General features: G+C 48.7%; 1 protein-coding gene across 8 annotated transcripts in view; it reads left to right on the top strand.

The window, feature by feature from the left end:
* STOX2 (storkhead box 2) overlaps positions 1-21,150 on the top strand; it is a 180,614-nt gene that overhangs the window by 69,331 nt on the left and 90,133 nt on the right. For 2 of the 8 annotated variants that reach the window (XM_037128841.2, XM_037128840.2), the window contains exon 1: positions 16,213-16,293. The exons of 5 other annotated variants lie outside the window; for them this stretch is intronic. Coding sequence is in view for 1 of the 3 variants with exons in the window: in XM_037128839.2 (XP_036984734.1) it covers positions 16,128-16,293 (166 nt within the window). In the remaining 2 variants the exon portion in view is untranslated. Of the gene's footprint in view, positions 1-14,739; positions 16,294-21,150 lie in introns of those variants that run through there. One more of the 8 variants, XM_037128839.2, reaches the window with a different exon arrangement.

Below are 21,150 nucleotides of genomic sequence, written 5' to 3'. Positions count from 1 at the left end.
TCTATGACCGTGTGTTTTAAAGACATCACAGCTGTTTGCTTTCACGTCCCTTTAAGCCGAGTGTCAGGGTATTGAAGAAACTTGTCACCACGGAAAAGGAGAAAGTCCTGGGTATTTTTGGTCGCGGGCCTGGAACCGATTTCTCCTCTGCGTCAGCAGATGTGAGCGCCCGAGCCCCTGGCACTCCCGTCTGCCGGCACCGGGCAGAGAGTGTTTCATCATCAGAGGTGTCTTCTGTCCCTACAGGTCATATTCCAGGAAGAGCATTTTAGGGGAGATGGGTTGATCTGGGGGGACATGGTTGGTGAGGCGTTTATTTCTTCAGCTCCTTATTTTCAGCTTCTTTAGTGATGGAAGCCAAGAGCAGGCTTTTAATGAATATGCATCTCATTAAAAGCATCCAGATGGGCAGGGAGCTTCATGTCTCAGGACACAGGGGACAGAGTGAAAGTTGCCTACTTGCCGAATGGCTGTCGTGAGAATGCCGTGGGTTTGGTCGGGCTGGCTGCAGCCAGGACTGCTCTCTGGAGGCACTGCCGCCAAGCATCTCGCCAGGAGAACGAAGAGCAGACCCCTGGAAGCCCCCTCCCGCCTCCTGTCTTCTCTCCCTCCCTTCCTCCGACAACTATTCTTCCTGTACCTTCCATGTGTGAAAGTCATGCTAGATACTTGAGGGACATGTTGCTGTCCGTGTTGAGACCTTTGCTATGGCAGGCGACCTCCGGACCGTGGCACACAGCTCGGCCCTGCGTAGGGATGGCATCCCCAGTGGACAGCACTCACGTCGGGGGCTTACACACCTGCAGGACAGCTCTTGAAGAGATGATGTAATACATCCTCGGAAAGGATCCTCTTCTTCCCCTTGGTTGTCACGAAGGTGCTGTATAAGCTACCAGGGGCCCAGAATCTACCTGCTTTCTGCCCTTTCTAATCACATGCATGGCCGCTGATGGTTGAACACTCACGTTGTTAGCAGGCATCCTGCTACATCCGTTTTCATATTTATTCTTCACACAACACTACGAGAAAGCTACTTTTCCCATTTTACCTGGAGCAAATGATGGCTTAGCAGAGATTTGGGATTTTGTTCAAGGTTATGCAGCTAATCAATGTTAGACCCAGGCTCCTAAGCCCTTTTAATACCTTGGAATGGTAGGCAAACATTTTTGACCCATCTGTACCCTCCTACCCCGTGGGAGAAAAGCAACATGTTGGAGACCTCCACTTTTCTATTATTCCCAAGACAACTTCATTTTTCAAAAGGTGGGGATTCAAGGCCCCAAGCATGACCGGCCCGGGGGGGTCTAGACTACGCCCCCCAAACAGTAATAACAGTAGCCAATAATTACATTAGTCCTTGTTCTAAGCAGTTCACGTGTAGGGATTTACTTGAGCCTTAGAGCATCCCTATGAGTCCTGTTGTTACCCGCACTTGACAGTTCAGGAAGTTGGGGCACAGGGATGACTGAATGCCCAGAGCCCGTGGGTGGGTGGGCTCTCCATTGTGTACCCACGGCCCCCACCCCGGTGTCCCAGGTAGTGGTGGGTTTGGGCTGCTTGTTGCCTCCTGGCCTCGGAGGAGCCTGGACGAGGAGGCCCTTGTGAAGGCCGACTGAGGGTCCGGAGGCAGCGAGGCCAGTGGGGGAGGAGGTGCTCTCTGGTCCGCTCTCCGCCGGTCCCGTGGCCCCTTGTTATTTGTGGTCCTGGCGCAGGAGCAGCCACGCGGCCACCCAGCCTGCCCAGGAACCAGGCAGTTCCTGCTCCTGTCGGGGAGAATCACACGTCGCAAGTGCCATGTTCCCCTACTCCGTCCCCCCACAGTCTTTTGGACAAAACCCCACCCCTGGCCCCCATCTCTGAAGTCCTGTCCCTTTGTGCCTGTGAGAAGCTGCCCCCCACCCTGGGTCTCAGAGGGGCCTTGTGGCCTTAAGCCCACAGATGAGGGAGGGAGTGTGGACCTGGGAGGGGAGATTGGATCATAAGCATATCACAGAGGACTGATTGTGAAAATACTGAAAGACGCCTGCGAGCTCTTGTTCTGTGAGTGTGTGTATGTTTCTTTAAGTGTTATCTGTTTTTCTTTCCTTTTTTGGTAAAAAAAAAATCAGATTTTATAATTGATTATTAAGGGATTCTTCCTGCGTAGAGGCCAAAAAAGGAAAAAGTGAGCTGTTTTCTTTTATTTCTAGTGATAGAGCGGACTAGATATCCTAAAAAAAACCCACCCAGATTAAAAAGAAAAATGTACAAATTTCCAGGTGAAATATTTCATAGTGTTTCTTGACCTTCAATCTCATAAAATACACATGCAGCTCCACCCACCTTTCGGTCCCATTAAAGCTCCCAACTCAGAGCCCAAGGATGGGCCACTGGTGCCGAGCAAGGTCACTGGCGAACGGGGTAAATCGCTACAAGGCTTGGCCCTTTACAGCAGTAATGAAAGAAGGGAAGAAAGAGGCGGTGACAGAAGGAGAGCGAGAGGAGGAGGAAGAAGGAAGGAAGGAAGGAAGGAAGGAAGGAAGGAAGGAAGGAAGGAAGGAAGGAAGGGAGGGAAGAAGACAGTGACGGGGCAGCCAGTTCGAGTTGGTGTGCAGCCGACTCACTGCAGGGTCTTTGTGTCCTTTGGGAGGCTGTGGAAATAGTGATTAGCCTTAGATAAAAAAATTAAGAATGCTACAATATTAGGGTAATCCCTGAAGGAAGACAGACGAGATGAAATTGAGAGAGAAAGAGAGAGCTTAAACTAGTTAAGGTGGCATAACAAAGGTATTCTGACTTGGGATGGTGAACACACAATACAATATGCAGATGATGTGTGATAGAATTGTACACCTGAAACTCGCGTAATTTTATTAACCAATGTCGCCCCGATAAATTCAATAAAAAAACCTTTCTGAGTTTTCCAGGGGCCGTCCACCTGACTTGGCAGTCGGGAGTTTTCTGTGTGTTCAGCCCTGGGGCAGGCGTAGGGCATCTATTAAAACAGTTCAGTTGACAGTTACTGAGCACTAACTAACTGTCAGGAACTATGCTAAGCTCTTCCCATGCATCTCATTGAATCCCAGAATGACCCTATTACATCGGTAGTTTGCCCGTGTTACAGAGGAAGAACTGAGGAAAAGAGTGTCTCTAGGTCATGGTCACGGCCCCCCAGCTGGGAGGAGGAAGTGCTGGGGCACAGACGCTGACGGACGCTCACTTTTAACTCCTACACTCTACCACCTGAGCGAAATCCTTGCAAGGGAATCCTTGCCTTGGCCGAATTCTGGAGGGGTCACTGAGAGAGCTGGGCCCCTCATAGAAGGCTCAAGGCCTCTCCCTTCCATTCTTTTGTCTGAGCAGGAACAGTAGGGGACCCTGTGCCTCGACTTCACGGGCACAGCCCAACGTGGCAGTTCTTGAACTCTGACAAGCACATAAAATCGTGTTCTCTTGAGGCAGGGTGGTATTGTAACAGTCTGAAATGACATGTAAAAGTGAACGGGGTGTTCTCACAATTACTGCGCACTTAGGATGTAGTTAGCCTCTCAGCCAGGTTGGTCGTTTGTCACCTGTTACAGGAGCTACATTTAAAATACCACACTAACCATGCTACCTGTTCAGTAGCACGTAGGTGATGAGTCCATGAATGCATTTGTTTGTTGGTGACAAACTTGGATGAATTTCCTTGTGCCTAAAACTTAAATAATTTGGGTTTATAAATACATGGTGACTCTGGAAAAGCCTGTGGGAAGGGCGCCTCCAAGGACTCACACGTGTTCAGACACACCGTCTGGGGGAACCAGACCGGATGTCCTCGGGACCTTGGTCTCTGAGCTTTTGGAAGAAAGCTGTTTCTCAAACCATGTCCCCACTTTACCTAGGGGTTCAACTTTCTCTTTATCACCTTCTGTCTCTTTCTTGTAGCTTCTTACTGGGTTGGGCCTTTTCCTATTTCCAGGATATTTTCCCTCCTTTCTTCTGAGAAGCCTCAGAAATCGATAGGGAATGTTTTCCCGACCGGCACAGAGGGGTGTCACGGGAAACCCAACTGTAGCCTGAGACGGGGCGGGGGGGGGGGACTGTCAGTTCTAGTCTAGCCTGTGTTCAGAAGCGTGTTCCACATGTATTGTGTTAGGACTGGCACTTGTCCCTGCCCTCTGCTGCCAGTGACTAGAAGGAGCCCCCACTGGCTTAAGAACATGCTCCCTCTTTCCCTGTAAGAGCTGGGAAAGCGAGAGGGAAGAAAAGTCCGGGTAAAGCACATTGTGCTGGATTGTGTATTCTTGGTCCCAGAAGCCTTTGCCATCACATGCAGTGACCTGAACCATTTCTATGCAGGCAGGGGTCATAACAGAACCAGTTCAATATGTCTTGCACCAAATGAAACTTTTGCCATCGATCTTTGAAACTTTACCCTTATAGTCCGGGGAAGGGGGAGAGTAGACAGAGACACCCCCAAATAGTACTACATTACATGTAAAAATATCTGATCTTACTGGTAATTTTTCTTGTCTCCGCACTTAGATTTATGTGTTCCTCTTATAAAGCAGCACTTACATTTTTTGACCAGTCTCCTATGCCCCTGTTTGGCCCAGGAGGGCACTGCTTTAAGTGTTTTGTGCTAGTGTATCAATAGCATCTTTCCTAAATAAAAAAAAATAGTCTTTAGTTTAATAATAGATAATAAGGTGACCCTAATAAAAACTACTGTAATGGTTATGAGTAGCCAGTTCCTCTGTGTTTGAAATTGATTCACAGAGCACCTTTAATATACCAAATGAATAATAATAGAAAGATTAGAGATCATTATCTATAAGCCTAATTACTCCTAAATATTGAAAATTTAAAAAATCTTTCAGATGGACTTAGAAATCATTAAATAATTACATCTGTGTATTTTGCATTTTTGTGAAAGTTAAAATGTTAGTAATTATTAAATGATATCACATGAAAGTTCTATTATTCACTGGGACTTAAAGTAGTTATTCATACATAGAGTCTGGAATTATAAATATTACAATTTGATGGAATAGGGAATGACTGGGGCTTTGCTTCTTTCCTGATATATGATTTTAATTGTTCATGTATAGCGTTTCCTTCAATTACAGGAAGCCACGTGTTAGAAGAAAGAGCCATCCTTGGAAGTCCATTTCTATTACAGTATAGTTTTCACTGGCTAGGGAAGCAAGTCTGGGGTGACCTGCAAACACAATTGAGAAAAGAAAGCTTTTGAGATTGATGAGCCTGAAGGGTGTGTGTGGATTTAAGCCCGAACCTCAGGCACCATCTGTAGAAACCCACGCAGGGGGTCACCTGCGTCATCTGAAGACATCTGCCTTCTCTTCACCTGCACAGATACTCGTAAAACACCTCATAAGATAACTAAGAAAATTTCAGGGCCATGCTAGCAATATAAAGATGTAGATAAACTTTGTTCATTTTACACAATAGCAATGAACAAATAACCTCAAATCTGTCGACATCAGCCATTACACCGAAGGCAGAGTGGGGCAGAAAGCCATCCTGGAAATCACTTAACAGCCTTTGCACCTTTCGTTTTTCTCATCTTTAGCTATGATACCTCCTGCCTGTCTCACCTCCAACCTCAGGAGACTCAATAAGCTATAAAGGGCTGGGCAGACCTGAGGCGTTATTTATTATTCCTTAGCTGCAAGTGTATCTGAGGGAAGGGGAAGTGGATATCACATTGGTTTCCTTACCGTCCCAAGTCCACCTTGTAAGCTGTGGTTGTTTGCTGCACTAACCCGGCACTGCAGACGCCCTAAAAGGAGCACGTGACACACAGGTCCCGAGGGCTTCCTTTTGGAAAGACAGGGGCCATCCAGTGATCAATAAAGTTGAAGTCTTCCCTGGCCCCCCATTTATTTATTTATTTATTGTTGTATTTTATTCTCTTCAGTTACCACTGACATTCAGTTTTTGTGTGTGTGTATCAGTTTCAGATGCACAGCATAGTGGTCAAACGTTTATATAATGTAGTAAGTGATTCCCTCCCTCTGCCCAAGTCTAATACTCGCCTGGAGAATTGGTGGAGCCACTATGGGAAACAGTAGGGGAGTTCCTCAAAAAAATTAAAGATAGAGCAATTCCACGTCCGGGTGTACACCTGAAAAAAATCCAAAACACTAGTTTGATGAGGTATTTGCCCGCCCACGTTCGTTGCAGTGTTACTTACAATAACCCAGACCGGGAAGCAGCCTAAGTGCTCGTCAACAGACACGAGCAGGGAAGGAGATCTGGTGCGCGCAGGAGGTCTGTTCGGGGAAAAGCCCAGCTGTCGTTAATATACCGAGATCAGTTGGTGCGACATCGACGTAACGCAGCAGCCCAGGAGAGGGGACTGGAATGCGCATGTGTGAGTAATGAGGACGACGTCACTGCACTGGTCAGTGGGGGTGGTAGACACCATTGAGTGAGCATGTGTACTGTGTGGCTGTCGCATTCAAAATGACTGAGTGAGCAGAGCAATGAATCTGCCTCAGATTTTGTGTTAAGCTTGCACATTCCTCCGACTGAACTATTCAGATGATTCAGAAGGTCACGGCTCTGGGAACCTGGTGATCAGCAGCTTTGTTACCACAATGTGCCTGTTCACGCATCACGTCTCATGCAGTTTTCTTGGCAACACATCAAATCAGCCATGTGACTCAGCCCCACAACAACTGAGATTTGGCACCCTGAGACTTCTGGTTTTTCCCAAAACTAAAATCACCTTTTAAAGTGCATAGACTTCAGAACATCAATGAGATTTGGGGAAATATGATGATTGGGTGAACTATGTGATGTCCGAAGGTGCCTATTTTGAAGTGGACTGAGGCGTCATTGTTCTATGTACAATGTTTCTTGTATCTTGCGGCTTCTTGCATGAATGTCTCTATTTTTCATAGTACATAGCCAGATACCTTCTGGACAGACCTCGTATCCGGTGGCATATTGCCCGGCCACCCCATTCTGGATCGAAACCCCCAGTCTCAGTCTTCCTCCTCTGCATTCTTTCCTTCCGTTACACTCCTTATTTCATCTTCTGCATAATTTCCTCATTTGTTTATGGTTATCTCCGCCCATTCATTGACATGCGGACTCCTGAGATACAGAAGGGTTTGTTCTTATTGCCGTTATTTTGCAGTGAGAGCCAAGGAGGCTCACTGGGCTGTCAGGGGGAAATGTGGGCGCTTGCAGATCGCGGCACTGTGTCTGGGCCATGCGTCCCGAGGGGATGTCTGCGAGTACACCCGTGTGAGCCATGTCTGTGTGGCCCCGAGCTGTGGCTTTCTTAGGGTCTGACTCCCTGTTGCAGGTTATCTGTGCTCAGTGAGTGGATTTGCAGCTCATGTGGTACTCACAGTTTTGTCATGTGATGAAGAGCAACCAGGAAAATGTTTTCTAGCGCACGCAAGTCCACTGGTTATCTTGTAGCAAAACACTTCAAGGAAGTGGTCAACATAAAGGTAAGGTGTGCATTTTTCTCGGTAAAGGGATGAAAGTTCAGCTGACCTTTTCTGAGTACAGCAAGGTTGACAGAATTCACTGCAATTTGCGGGGCCCCCCAATACCGGGGCTTCAGCTGGGCTTCTACGGTTCATCCGTTCTGAGCTGAACAAAGACATTCACAGAGACATTGTGTTCCGTTGTGGCTGAAGTCTTGGGTGGTCCAGGAGAGAGTTCTGCTACCCAGTGAAGCTTGGCAGTACAAGCAAATGTTTTACGCACTGTTGTGTACCCAGGCTAAGCCGGAGATGTACGCGGAAAATGGAAAGAACCACTCGCTGAATTGGTAACACTGTCACTCACCTAACTCAGGCACTTGTGGTCTACCTTTTCCCCCTCGACTTGTGAAGTGCAGTGACTCACACCAGCTATTGCTTAATCGGACCCTTAATGGGCTTCGTGTGTGAAAGCCTGTTACTCATCTATTTGGGTTTCAGAAAAGTGTTAGGCCTTTGTTGAGGAAACCTTTTCTCTGGGAGAGTGCCTGTCCACACCCGGCTTTGGAAATGTCCAGATTCTGGTGCTTGCTGGAGTTACTTGAAGCTTGCTCAGTGTGACTTTAGACTCTCTGAGTGAATGAATAAATGCAGCTGCCACATGGGCAGATTTGCAAAGGCGGTTTTTCGGGGTGAGGCAGATTACAAGAGGTGACGGTGAGCGTGGCCTCCCTGGCTGCACCCTGGGGTCACGGGGCACTGGGCTCTCTCGGGGGACTGAACCGCTCGACTGAAACTTCTGATTTTACTGACACTATTTTAAGCCTCTGGAAGAGAGACTGGAAAGGTAGATGGAAGAGCCTCGCGGATATTTTCCCAAAGAGGAGGGCAGTAGGTGTTACTAAATATGTGGTCCATTTGAAGTCAGAACAGACCCTGGAGTTTACCCACCAGCAACATTTGTTGGACAGTCAGCTGCTGCATGGCCAGGGTTGAAATCTGATCAGAGAAAGGCGTGAAATATTACGATTTTTAGCTGCACTCACATGTGAATCAGGACTTCTCCATGCTGCTTAATATAAAGACCGAAACATACAGTATAGTTACTATACAGTCTGATTTTTGCTCTTAACTGTTTAATATTGAACCAAAGTACAGATGATCAACTTCCATTTTTTTTATTGGAGAACTTTATTGTGAAGTATGTATTTAAGCAAACAAATCAGGAATAGGGTTATGTAAACTTTATTTTAATTTTTAACATTTATATTCTATGACGTAGTCTTATTTCATTGGACTGTTTCCTGTCACCCTTTATGTGTCTTTGGCAGGTGACACTGGTCTTCAGTTTCTGGCCACCCTCTCCTTCCGCTGTGCCTTAACACAGGCCGTCAGGACCCGGGAAGGCAGCAGAAACCAAAGCACGTGGGACAGACTGGGTGTGGAGACGAGCGAGGGGTGGATGGCAGGAGGGCGGCGAAGCAGTAGGGCTCTTGCTTTGAGAGACTGGAGGGCCTGGGGGACCATTTCCCGGAAATGTGCTCCCAGAAGCCAGAGGTGGGGGGAGTGGAGATAAAGATGATCGATTTTATTCGGGGAGCAGCTTGAGTTTGCTTGTCCGTGGAGTAGCCGGGGAAGAGAGTCAGGTGGCCATGGGCGGTGAGGATTCGGGGATCAGCAGAGGGGTCTGCTGGTGAGAGTTTTTGGAAGTTATTCACTGAGATGGGTTAAAACAAAGCCACGGATGTTTTTGAGCGCAGCTCGTGAGACTGTGAATGTGGAGAGAGGGTGATGTGGATGGAGTCCAGGGAACACCCGTGTCCGCAGGGCAGGAGGGGGACTGAGAGGTTAGAGGGGAGCCCGTGGGGAGGGACCATACCACAGACGAAGGAGGGGAAAGGTTTTAAGGGGAGAGACTGAGCAACAAGCAAGAAACCAGGTAAGGACCAAAGTTGTCAATGGGTTTGGCAATGGAGAGACTGCCCGTCTATTAGCAAGAAGAAAAGTGTATGTGTGTATGTGTGATATTTAGGAATTATTTAATATTGAAAAGTATGAGAATAAGAGCCAAACTGAATAGCATAAGTAGTAATGACTATGAAGTTCAGCAGAGCGAGGGATCCAGAATTAAGACAACTTCCCAGTTCCTGTGGGTAGAATCCCCAGGCCACCCCCGTTGGAGAGGTCTGTGTCCTCTCTCCTTTGTCTGCCCTTCTCATCCATCCTCTAGGAGCAGCTGAGTAGGTCTGCAGGGTCCCGCCAGGCAGGGCTTCCCGTCCACTCTTCTCCTTCCTGCTGCTGGAAGTCAAGTTCTCATCTGCACCATCTCAGTGGCTCTGGTGCCGCGGCCTCCTCACTGGTCTTCCGGCTCCGGAGTCTGTTTCCCAGGCCATCTTCCCTCTGGGGCTGGGCTAACTGTTTGAAACAGCATGATCATTTGTATACTATACAGTTCATCCATTTTTAAGGGTTTGGTGTGTTTTAAAACATTTATACAATTATGGAGGCATCACCACTATCTAGCTTTACCATTTTTATCATCCCAGAGAGACTTCTCAGGCCTGTTTGTAGCCATTTCCCACTGTGTTAGATTTTAAAATACGATTGGCCATTCACGTCTCTCCTGTGTTCAGGATTCACAGTACCTTTTCCTTTTGAAATGTACAGACGAATTGGCCTCACGTCCCAGTTATTCCACCAACTAACTCTCCAGTACGCCTTTCCAGCCCAGTTGCTCCTATTTCCTTACCATTTCCGGACCCTTCAGCCAAATAAGACTGTTTAGGGCTTCCTCCATCGATTTTCTTCCTCCTTCGACCCCTCCAGCTGGTAGAAATGGGATGTTAACATGGAGTACTTCTTAATATCAATTTTAAAGAAGAAAAACCTCAGTGGCTGTAAACAAAAGAAGTTAAACATCTTTTCCTCTGGATCTTTACAAATTCAAACGCGTTCTCGACAGACCCATTTTCCGGTAACAGTTGGGTGGGACCTGACTGTCAGTCTGTGTCAGCGCTGGTTGCATGTCCACAGTTTGTCTGATGCAGCTTTGCTCTCAGAGGTGGTGAAGGGTCGGGTGTGTGTGTCGAGCTCAGCCTGTGCCGGGAAAGACCAGGTCGCACGCAAAGCCACTTCTCGGCGGTGGCTTTGTTCCCTGCACTCTATTCTTTATATTTTTAAAGCTTCAGTAATATAACATTTCCCATTTTAATTATCTTTGAGTGTGCAGCTCAGCGGCAGGAAGTACATTTACACCGTCATGCGACCATCTCCAGAACTTTTTCATCTTTCCAAGGTGAACCTCGTTAAACACCAGATCCTCTTCTCGCCCCGCCCCCAGGCCCTGACGTTCAGGATTCTACTTCTGTCTCGATGAAGTTTGCCACTCCGGGTCCCTCATCTAAGTGGAGTCATGCAGTGTTTGTCTTGTTGTGGGTCTGGCTTACATCACTCAGCATAGTGTCTCCACGGTTCATCCACGTTGTAGCACGTGTCAGAGTTTCCTTCCTTTTTAAGGCTGATTCACATCCCACCACACGTGTAGACCACATTCTGTGTGTGCATTTGTTGGTGGGCGCTTGTGTTGTGTCCACCTTCTCGGGATTCTGTTCTTGCTCCAGGGACCTCCCCACTTGGATCCAGGTGCGGGGCACCACAGAGGGCCACAGCCCCTGAGTGCACCCAGACACCCATTTCTTTTCTGCATATTTAGGTCTTTGTACCAAAGTCTTTGGCAGAGAAAGGAGGCTGTGGGCAGGTTCAGATGCAGTTTCAGTGGCTTGCCTCTGAGTTTGATGAGTCTGATGTACTTACTACTGGAGTTGCCAGTGTCACATCAGGGCATGTCCCTGGACCCCGGAGTATTGTGTGCCTAGGAGGTCCTGGGTGAAATTCATCTCCTCTAGGATACAAGGTCATGGCTCAGGACTGTTAGCCCTTACATTAATTTTTCACTCATATCAGTCTAAGTACTAAGTACAGAGAAGTACGAAGTCATCAGTACTAAGTACTGAGTACTTTAGCACCAAGTACATTCACTCATATCAGTACTAAGTACTAAGTGCAGAGAAGTACTCACTTCAGTAGTTCAGTTCCTTTGATCTACATCTGCCAGTCTCTGTGGTGAGTGTGGGCTTTTCGATGTCCGAGGGGGCTTTCTGTGCATGGCAAAGACCATTTACAGATGCTTTACAGATGTCTTTAATTAATGTTTAGGGTACTAGAGGTACAAGTTCAAAAGCTCAAAATTTTCTTCACTAGGAGTAAAAATGAAAAGTCAGATTTTCCTTAAGTCTCAAATTCAATTCATCCTATTTGTAAATTTTGGAAATTTTTGTATTTGTAAGTTAAAAATTTTTGGAAATTTTTAAAATAAAAAAATGAAGACCGTAGCTCTCAGGGGAGGCTTTGAAAAGCATTTGGTCAGCTCACACTGAAGACGAAAGTCTGTTGGGTGAACAACTAGCCCCATTCAGAGACAGTGAGGTCCCTCACTGAGGGAGTTACACTGCATTTACAAATTGAGTACACTTCATTTTTTAAAAGCACTCAGTGTGCGTGATTGGGAAGGACTCAAACCAAATCTTCCATAGTACTTAATTGGGCCCTGTAAGTCATCAGATACACGCAGGCATTGCTGGCCATTGGAGATACCAGTATGAACACAAGAAAGCAATGGACAATCATGTAGAAAACAGAAAATGCCCCTTGCCCTCAAAGAGTTTGCACTGAATAGCTCTTAAGTTCATTCAGCGTTTGTCAATCGAATAAACCAAAGTTCTAAATGAGGAGAATTTCAAAGTCAAAATTCTTACACTTTTCAACTCAAAACTGTAAGTCTAAAATCAATTATACATTTGAATTAGAATCACAAAGCCAAGTGTGTGTAATTAGTGCCTCTAATCTATCTGATATGGAAATGCCAAATGCACAAATTATTCCTAAGTCCGATTTTTTAAAAAAGTACTAATGCTACAAAATTGATTTGCTTTGTCACTTCTGTATTTAATTCTAAACCCTTGTAGTAGTGATACCGGGATTACGCACCTGAACTTACTCGATGGGAAGTTCATGACCCAGATTGTCTCCAGCAGGTTCAAGGATGTGAAACCAGGCTTGCGCATGGCAGTGAATCTTCCCATGGGACAGATGGACACATGGAGTTTGATTGTAACAGCGGCTGTAATAACTGGAATTCCACACCCTCTTTCTTCAGACAGGATTGGTCTCACAATATGCTGTCTGCTTAGATTCTAGCCTTACCTTCATGACCGATTTTGATGTTGTCATGTGACCGACAAGTCGCTGAACTGCCCCTTCCTCTCCTCCTTTACTCTCTGATCCGATTCCGCCACCCTTACCTACTTACTACCTGAACCTGCTCTGTCTGGCTTTTGGCCTTGGCTCCAAGGGCCCCCGTTGAAAGTACGGACATTGGATGATATCATTCCCCACCAAAGACCGCATGCAGAGGTGCCTGAGTGAAGGTCTAGCTCTCCTTCCAAGATATGTATCACCCCTCTCATTCTTTCTTATGAACAATGACTATTTTCTGTTTTAAGTCCAGTGTGGTTCAAACTTACTTTCCAGAAAATTCTGGGCTGAACCCTCCCTTCAAACAGATTCCCCCTCTAGCCCCTTCTATGTCGAAATTCCATACATAACATTATTATTATGATTTTTGCTTAATACCCTTCAGTGGTTCACATCACACTTGAAGCAGAATACAAAGCCCTTACAATGGCCTGCGAGTCCTTCCACGACCCTGCGCTCACCTTCCTCCACGCCCTCACCGCACACCTTTCTCAGGTGCTCCAGTTCCAGTCACACTGCCTCGCTTCCTCCGACTGAAGCCACGGTTCCTTCCTGCCTCTGGGCCTTTGTCTGTGTTGTGCCCACTTTCCAAAACATCGCTGTCCCCATTCTTCGCTGGGACCGCTCCGCATCCTGTAGGTGCCGGATGAACTGTCATGTTTCCCAGAGAGGTTATTCTTCTTTGCAGAATGCACTTGATTTGTGCATTTATTTGCTTACTACTTAGACCATAAGCTGCCTGGGACCATGTGGTGTTCTATTCACCCAGCAGCCATCCCTGCACTGGCAGATACCAGACAGTCCATGATGGTGGGCTGAGTGAATAAATATCACAGTTGCCATGGCAATCGCCATTAGCTTTCTGTCGTAACTACTGTGATCATTCATGTAACCACTTTAGGCTCCTGGGAGGTACTGACTAACTGTGTTTTGAATTGATTGAGATATCTAAATGCCAATATCTTATGCATTCATTCATACAATTATTTTTTATTACCTTTCTGTTTCTTTACACATTTAGTCTTCTATGGCTTTTAAAGCTGTAGTCTTTCTGTTCTTAATAGTCCCCTCACAAAAACAAAGACATTTTACCAAAATGTGTCTTTTGGGGGGACTCCCCTTTTCTAACTTAAAAATTGCCCCTGAACAGTAGTTAATTGGTTCACAGTTAGTAGTAAGTTCTGATTAGTGTAAATGTAAGTTCCATCCGATACTTAGTTGTTTGTTTTTTATACTCTGGTATCCCAAGAGATAGATTAGTTACACCAGCCTCAGGTTACAGAGGGCAGCCTTGAAATACTGAGCAGAAGCTCCAGTTCTGGATTCTGTAATGCTTGCGGCTTAAACCCCGCCCCGCTCGGCAAGGCTCTCCAAAACCTTCCTAACCCCGCCAAAGAAGTCAAGCCTTGGAATAGCACTGAATTGAGCTAGAACTGAATCTTAATCATTGAGAACCCGCTGGCTTTTTGGCTGTGTGGGATTTTCCAGGATCGGCTCAGAATCATAGCGCCATGCACATCGCATCCCTGTGATTAAGACACAACAGCAAGACGACGATGATATTGTATGTTGCATTGTCACCGATGGGGGGGAAAAACCGCCCAAAGATGCCAAATAAAATACGATGTCGACAAAGAAACGCCAGTTTTAAAAACATTGTTGTTGTTTATAACACCAAAGCATTTTTGGAAACCCAAACGGGGAGATAAGTGTTTTTGAAGAACCGGTAGCAGCTCAGCGTCGCGGGGATTCAGAGCCTGTGGCCGCTCGCTTTTAATTCCCGTGACCTCCGCACCCCAGGCCGCATCCCGCCAGCGCCCGCTGCCTCGGCTGGGACGCTGCAGCGCCCCCTCCTCCGCTCGCGCGCCCCCCGCGCCGCGCATTGTTGTCCTTTGGCGATTGGTCGTTGGACCAGAAACAGCTGTGCCGCGCCGTGCTGTGTAGGTAACGGAGCCGCGGACCCGAATGCAGGGTCGCAGGGCGGGTAGTGACGCTCACCGGGGGCTCCAGGGGAGAGGAAGAGCCAGGCCACCTCCACTGCGCTTGCCAGCGGCACAGACCGGGTCCCCAGGCGTTTGAGGCTTTTGGAGGAGCTCCGGGTGGCGCCCCCTGCCCCGGCCCTCGCTGACTTCGGGTTTGGCGCAGGTGGGCAGAGCAGGGCACCGCGATCTTTCCGTTCCCACAGAGGGATTTCTCTCCCTCTCTGTGAGGGGGAGGGGCCATCCTGAAAATATGTAAATATCCAAGCGCTGGCTCCAGGCTGTGGCGCCTGCCAAGGTCCCAGCGCCGCCGCAGGGTGTTTCACAAGAAAAGGAGAAGCCTGCCGGGATCTGTGCTCTAACGAGAGGCAGCTTGGTGATTAGCGAGCCTGGGCGGCTGCCCTGCTTCCTGCCCTTCAATAGCCGTTCTGCGCGCTGGCTACCAGGCGGCTGTGCCAGCGTGCGGTGTCGATCGACCGTCAGGCTCCGCATCCTTGGCAGCCATGGCTCCCGTCGCCGCCTCGGCCAGTAAGTAGGAGCATGCATGTGCAGGGGGCACATGCGTGTCGGGGCACACATGCGCGCGCGCGCACTCATACACGCGCGCGCGCAGGCACGCACACCACCTTAAGCCTGGGAAGGAGCAAGATTGACTAGACGCTGCAGCCGCGAGGACGACTCCCGCTCCTCCGATCTGGCAGAGCCCGCCCGCCGCAGCTGCTGTCTGCAGAGCTTGCTCGGATCCCTGCGCACACGCGTCCCCCATTCCTGCCTCTGTAATGAAGACTGCCTCCCAAGGACTGCGGGGGAGGCAGAGCCCGCCTGCGCCCGGGACTGCGGGCCGCGCGGCTGGTAGGCCCAGGGGGACACGACTTGGACACTGTCATCCCCACGCCTTGCGCTGAGCCGCCCCTCCGGCTTCCCGGGTGCCCGATCCCGGGTCAGCCCCAGAGGCCTCGGCTTCCTCATTTGTTTGGGTCTTTTGTGCCGGGGCTCACAGTTGGCTAAGCACTCCTGCGCTGAATCGGGCCATTGTCTGCGCTCCCATTGCTTTCACACTGCAAGTCTCGGCGCCCCCACCCCGCCCTCCCCTCCCCGCCTCCTCCTGGCCGGGGAGCCTCCTAACGTGCCTTTCCCCCCAGGAATCTGGAAGCTATAAGCCGGGCGGATTGCAAATGAAGTGTAATGCATTGTGGGACGTGTGTAAAATCGGAGCCTTCGCTGTGGGGGGGTGTGGGGGCGTGGGGAGGGCCGGACCCGCCGCTGGCGGTGTAGACGCCGACGACGAGGGGCTGGGAAAATGCGCGCAGAGTGCGCCCAGGTCGTGCCCACCGTAGACGGATGAAGCCGCGCACTGCGCCCCGGCGCTGAGGCCCGAGGATCCGGGCAGCAGGTCGCCCTCCCCACCATGAAGAAGACCCGGAGCACAACCTTGCGGCGAGCCTGGCCTAGCTCGGATTTTTCGGACCGGGCCTCGGACCGCATGAGGTCCCGCAGCGAGAAGGACTACCGCCTGCACAAACGCTTCCCCGCGGCCTTCGCGCCCCAGGCTTCGCGGGGCTACATGACATCAGGTTGGTAACCGCGTAGCTGCCCCGGGCCGTGGCCACGGACTGCAGCGGGCTCCCTGCACCGCTGCCGGGCTGCTGGCAGGGGAGGCCGGGCGCTGATGGATGCGATAAGTTATGGGGAAAGCAGGAGAAAATTAGCTCACATCCACCATTTTGTACCTCCGCAAGATCCACAGCAGGCCCTCTCAATATGGGGTTTGAGAGCTATTAGTTAGGGAAAATACGGGCGGGGGACGCGCCGGGCGTTTGGGCTGCGGGGAGATAAACGACAGCAAGCTCCGCGCAGCAGCCTCCCTGAGCTTTGTGGCAGAGCCTGCGTCCGGTGTCGCCTGCAGTACCCGGCTCGCTGGCGCCTGCAGCGTGGCCAGTTATCCCAGTGGGCATTTAAACAGCTCCCTTTCGGAAAAGGGAACAGGTTCCAGGCACCGTTCTGGGTGGTTTGAGTCCGGAAAGAGCCCGCAGACGTCTCCGGCTCCTCCGATTGGCACGCGGCGAGCTCTGTTGGAGCTCATTGAGTGCATTCTGTGGGGCAATGGTGTGTATGCGGATTGAATGCTCACATGATTCGGTGTGGGTGCAACATACGTTGCTTTGGATTTGGCTGTGTGGAAAGAATGGAGGCGGTCTCTGGTGTTTGCGTGTCAGATGGGAAGGGCAAGCAAAAACGGTAAATGGAAATGCAGGCTTTGAGGAAGGTTTCATCTGCAAATGCAGTGATGTGTCTGGAAGAGCCAGTTAGTTCCCCTTGGAAATAGGACGGAATGGCTTTGGTGTGTGACTTGGGAATCCAGGGAGAAAATCCTGGAGGGATTGCTGAAGGAGGGGGACGTAGGCTTTCCTTGGCTTTGCCGTACTTATTGCTGACCATTTGCAAGACATCAGTTTTTGTTTGTTTTTCATCCTGGAAGAATTCATTCTCTGCTAAACACAGTGTAATGGGAGGGCCGAGGTTGTATCCGAAAGCACTTCTATGTCCCATCTTTGTAAGTCCTGTCTTAACTGGGAAAACTGCTTACAGTCTCACGCTGCTGTCTCCCTCCTAAAACAGCAAGTTTTAAAACACGGGGGCCCGTATCTCATGCTTTAAAAATGTCTTGTGACCACATTTCTGTGAATATAAACCTAATAAAATAACCATCTTTTTTTTATTGCAAAATCTGGCGACATAAAGATGTTGTACCAGTTTGAAATGTGATTTACAGCAATACCCTTGACACGTAGCCTGCTGTTTTGCACACCTTCAGAATAAACCGCACTTAAGCTCAAGATGCTAGAGTAGGCACATTGAAAACTTAAATATACCCTGCAACAGGACCGTTAGATAGAGATTCTGAAACTTTCAATCTTGACAATCAGTGTGACTGTGCAAGCCCCCAGCAGACGCTACCAAGTCTAAAATAACCCTAAGAATCCCCAGGCCTCCTGGCACCCAGGAAGTCCACAGGTTTACAGACCAGGAGGTGTGTTCATCGTTCACCTTGCATGTTAATTTCCCGGTGAGAGTTTCTGGGCAGAAGGAGGATGGAAGTCTGGCCATTGTTCTAATCAAGGTGAATGATAAAATGTGCACGGATGATCTGGAGTTAGACCAAATAGATGGGAGGTCATTCTTCCTCCCTTTCTAAAACTAGAGAAAAAGCAAAACTTTCCACAAGGAGGGAAACATCCATAATCCTTAGCGCCTTATTCCTGAAGGCGGGCAATGGTTTCCAAGGCCCCACACCCCTTGCTGGTGAGGCCGTTGGAGCCTCCTCTAAATGAGGCTATTGACTTTTAATTCTGTCCCCTGTCCCCTTCCCCAGCCCTGGGGATGAGTGCTTTCTTTACAGTTCACATGTAGGGCCACCAAGTTTGGGGCATTCGATTGATCGAGATTGGAAAGTAATTTTTCCACTAGGAAGTTTCCACAGAGCATGTTCCTAAAAGATGTTGCTTATGACTGAGACATCCCCCAAATCATGGTACTTTGCATTTGATATTTGCCATTGTTCGTGCAGGCCACAAAAGCAAACACTTGTAATAATAGAGTTTTAAAGGATTTGAAAAGAAAGGTAAAAACAAAAGCCCCTAAACTGACATCTTAAGACAGTTTAAATCAGTTTTTCCCCTGCCCAGCTAACTAATATGAGCAGAGGGGAGAAGGGGCCCGCACACCACCCCCTTCATTAATTTATTAGTTTCCATTTTATAGAAACTAATTCTGGGGCACAGTTGATTGTGTCCCAGTTCCTCATGTTCTGTTATTTTAAGGGACATGAGTTTCCTGGGAGCCGTGAATGGACCCTGGAGGTTTAATCAGGGCCTGCCATGAACCAGCTGGGTCCCTGGCGAGTAACAGGACCCCTGTCCCATCTGTAAGGGGCCCTCCCAGTCCACGCTTCCATTACAGATTCGGGCTGGGCAGTGGCTCTCTAATGAGCCAGCACGGGATTTCCGAGCACTTACATAGAAAACGTTAGACATAACCTTTGCCCTTTCTGCTTATTGGAGTCATGTGCCTCCGTCTGTGAGGTATGTGGGGAAAGTGCTCATTTTGCAAGGGAATCCTGTTTCCTGACATCCCCAAATGGTACATGAAATGCCTGCCTCTCGGGGCTCGTCTCGGCGACCAGAGCAAAGGCAGTGGTAGGGAGATGACGGATAAAGTTCTAGCAAGTTATAATCACAGACAGGTTCCAATAAACAGCATCCTGTTGCCTTCCTTCCCATCTGCGGACACCCATTCTCAGCCTCGCTGCTCCAACCGTTTTAATTTGAAACTACCTGTGTTGGCTCCTTTAGCCAGGCGGGTGCAAGTGAGGAGTATTACACTTGGTGGTGAATGACCATATTCTTTATTTCCCAGGAGAACATGAATGTGCTTTCAAAAGGTCACCTCTCTTGGTATTTCAATATATTTTACACTCTTTTGAATGTTTTTTATATGAAAAAAAGGCATATGAGTATATTGTATGACACCCTTAGCATTTTTACACCTTAAGAGCAATTCTGGCCTAAGTTTCCTATGCCCTGGAGAATCGGGACAGTTCAGACCCAAGTGTGTTCTTTGGTTCAAGGCGGCTTATCCTTAGTGCAGATAGAGCCAGGGAGCAAAATCTGGTTAGGCCCTTCCTTGCTGATGGGGTGATGTGCTGACTTTTGAGTTGAGGGCAGGTTTTGTGGATCAGTCTCAGCCACCATGTGTGTCTTATCTATTCAGTGCAAAGTGAGGTTCTTGTAGTTTGTAAGAGTAGAGACTAGAGTCAGCGATTCCTTGAACTTAGCCACAGTAACACAAGAGAGAGATGACATGGGTAATTTTTTAAGGAGATAATAAACTTTTCTCGAAGGAGTTAATCCCTAGACTCTTTTGATTCGACAGCGGAATGCACCACTGGTTGGTCAGAACATCCTGCTGACTTCTACCTCCCAGGTGTTTCTCGAATCTGCCCCTCCCTCTTCATCTCTGTTGTTTCAATCTTCTGTTTGGTTACAGTTTCTTCCAAACTGACCTTGCTCGCAGTCCAATTCATCTTCCATGTGTCCTCAGAGGGGTTTTTTAAATTTCTCCTAAAGCCAAGCTGGTTGGGTTACGTCTCTTTTTACTGCCTCTCCTGCCCGTGGACCAAGTTCTAGACCGAGGCTCTTCATGCGATGGCCAGTCCACCGTTTTTAGTGCCCCTCCCATCCCTTCCCCCACGACCCTGTGCTCCATCCAGGCTCTGGAAACTTGTCACCTTCCAGAAGCTGTCACACCCCCTTCGCTCTCGGTCTTCCTCCAGGTCCTCTCTGCAGGGCATCACTCGTGTGGCCTGTGTTACTACCTGTGTAATGGCAGCACTGTCATGCTGTGAGGCATCAGCTGCTGACGTGTGTGCCTCCTGTACTGGCCGGCAGGTTCCTCAGTGGCAGTCCGTGTCTTCGTCACAGCTTGACACCTGTCGGCACTCGGTAAATGTTTACTGGATGGATGAATAAAACATGGCTTCTCTTAAAAAGTGGGATGAAGAGATGTTTTGAGCCCCTAATGTGAGTTATCCTTTCATAACGATGGAATAATTCATGTGTATAAATATGTATAAAGATCTAAGATTCTCCTCCTCAAGGACTTCCCGTTGTAGTGGTAGACGGGACCGGCTCTCGGTGAGCCAGCCGTTCGAATGCAGTGGATAATAGCATGTAATCAGGAGTCAAGGTGGGTGGTTGGCATGGTGGGTGCCCGTGAAGAGCAGGTCGGGGAGTGGGAGAGGCTGTCGGGTAGAAAAGGAGAGAGGACCTGCCTGCCTCCTGAAGGACGGGGTGGGTTTCGAAGAGACAGAGAAGGAGGGGGGTTGGGGGAAGGTCGTGGAAGCAGTGGGACCCAGGCATGGCGCTGGAAGTGAGCGAGTCTGTGGGGGGTCGGTCATGCTGCAACCTCGGGGGTGACCAGAACGATGCGTAGCTAGGCCCTTGGTGGGATCTGGAAACGCAGGTGGAATTCAGAATGTCTGGGGTAGGTAAAGATGGGTGAGTTTGGGAGAGAAATGAGGGCGGGAGACAGGTCGGGAGACCTGTCTGGCTGTGGTGTGCAGGATGGATGGAAGGGCCTCGAGGCCAGGAGACCGGGCAGCAGTTGAAGGGTGATGCAGTCCAGTAGTAGATGCTGGGGGTCCCCACAGAGCAGGGTTTCCCAGCCCTGCCAGGCGTGAGCACTCCCCCTCAAGATTTTCCTGTTATTCACTTAATATTTTCCTTTCACTTGTCCTGTTTTTTATTTAAATGAAGTAAAAAGAAAAGTTTGTATTTCATGGGAAAGTATGGGTTTCATTGGATAATTATAGTTTTCTAATCCCCATTAGAGTTAGTGTATTACTCTTTTAGTTAAAAAAAATCAAGTAGGTG

Source organism: Artibeus jamaicensis, unplaced genomic scaffold (genome assembly GCF_021234435.1).
Source record: "Artibeus jamaicensis isolate MK-2021 breed Jamaican fruit bat unplaced genomic scaffold, CSHL_Jam_final scaffold_833, whole genome shotgun sequence".
NCBI classification, from domain to species: domain Eukaryota; kingdom Metazoa; phylum Chordata; class Mammalia; order Chiroptera; family Phyllostomidae; genus Artibeus; species Artibeus jamaicensis.
Note: the sequence above shows the minus strand (reverse complement) of the source record. Positions and strands in the feature narration are given on the sequence as shown.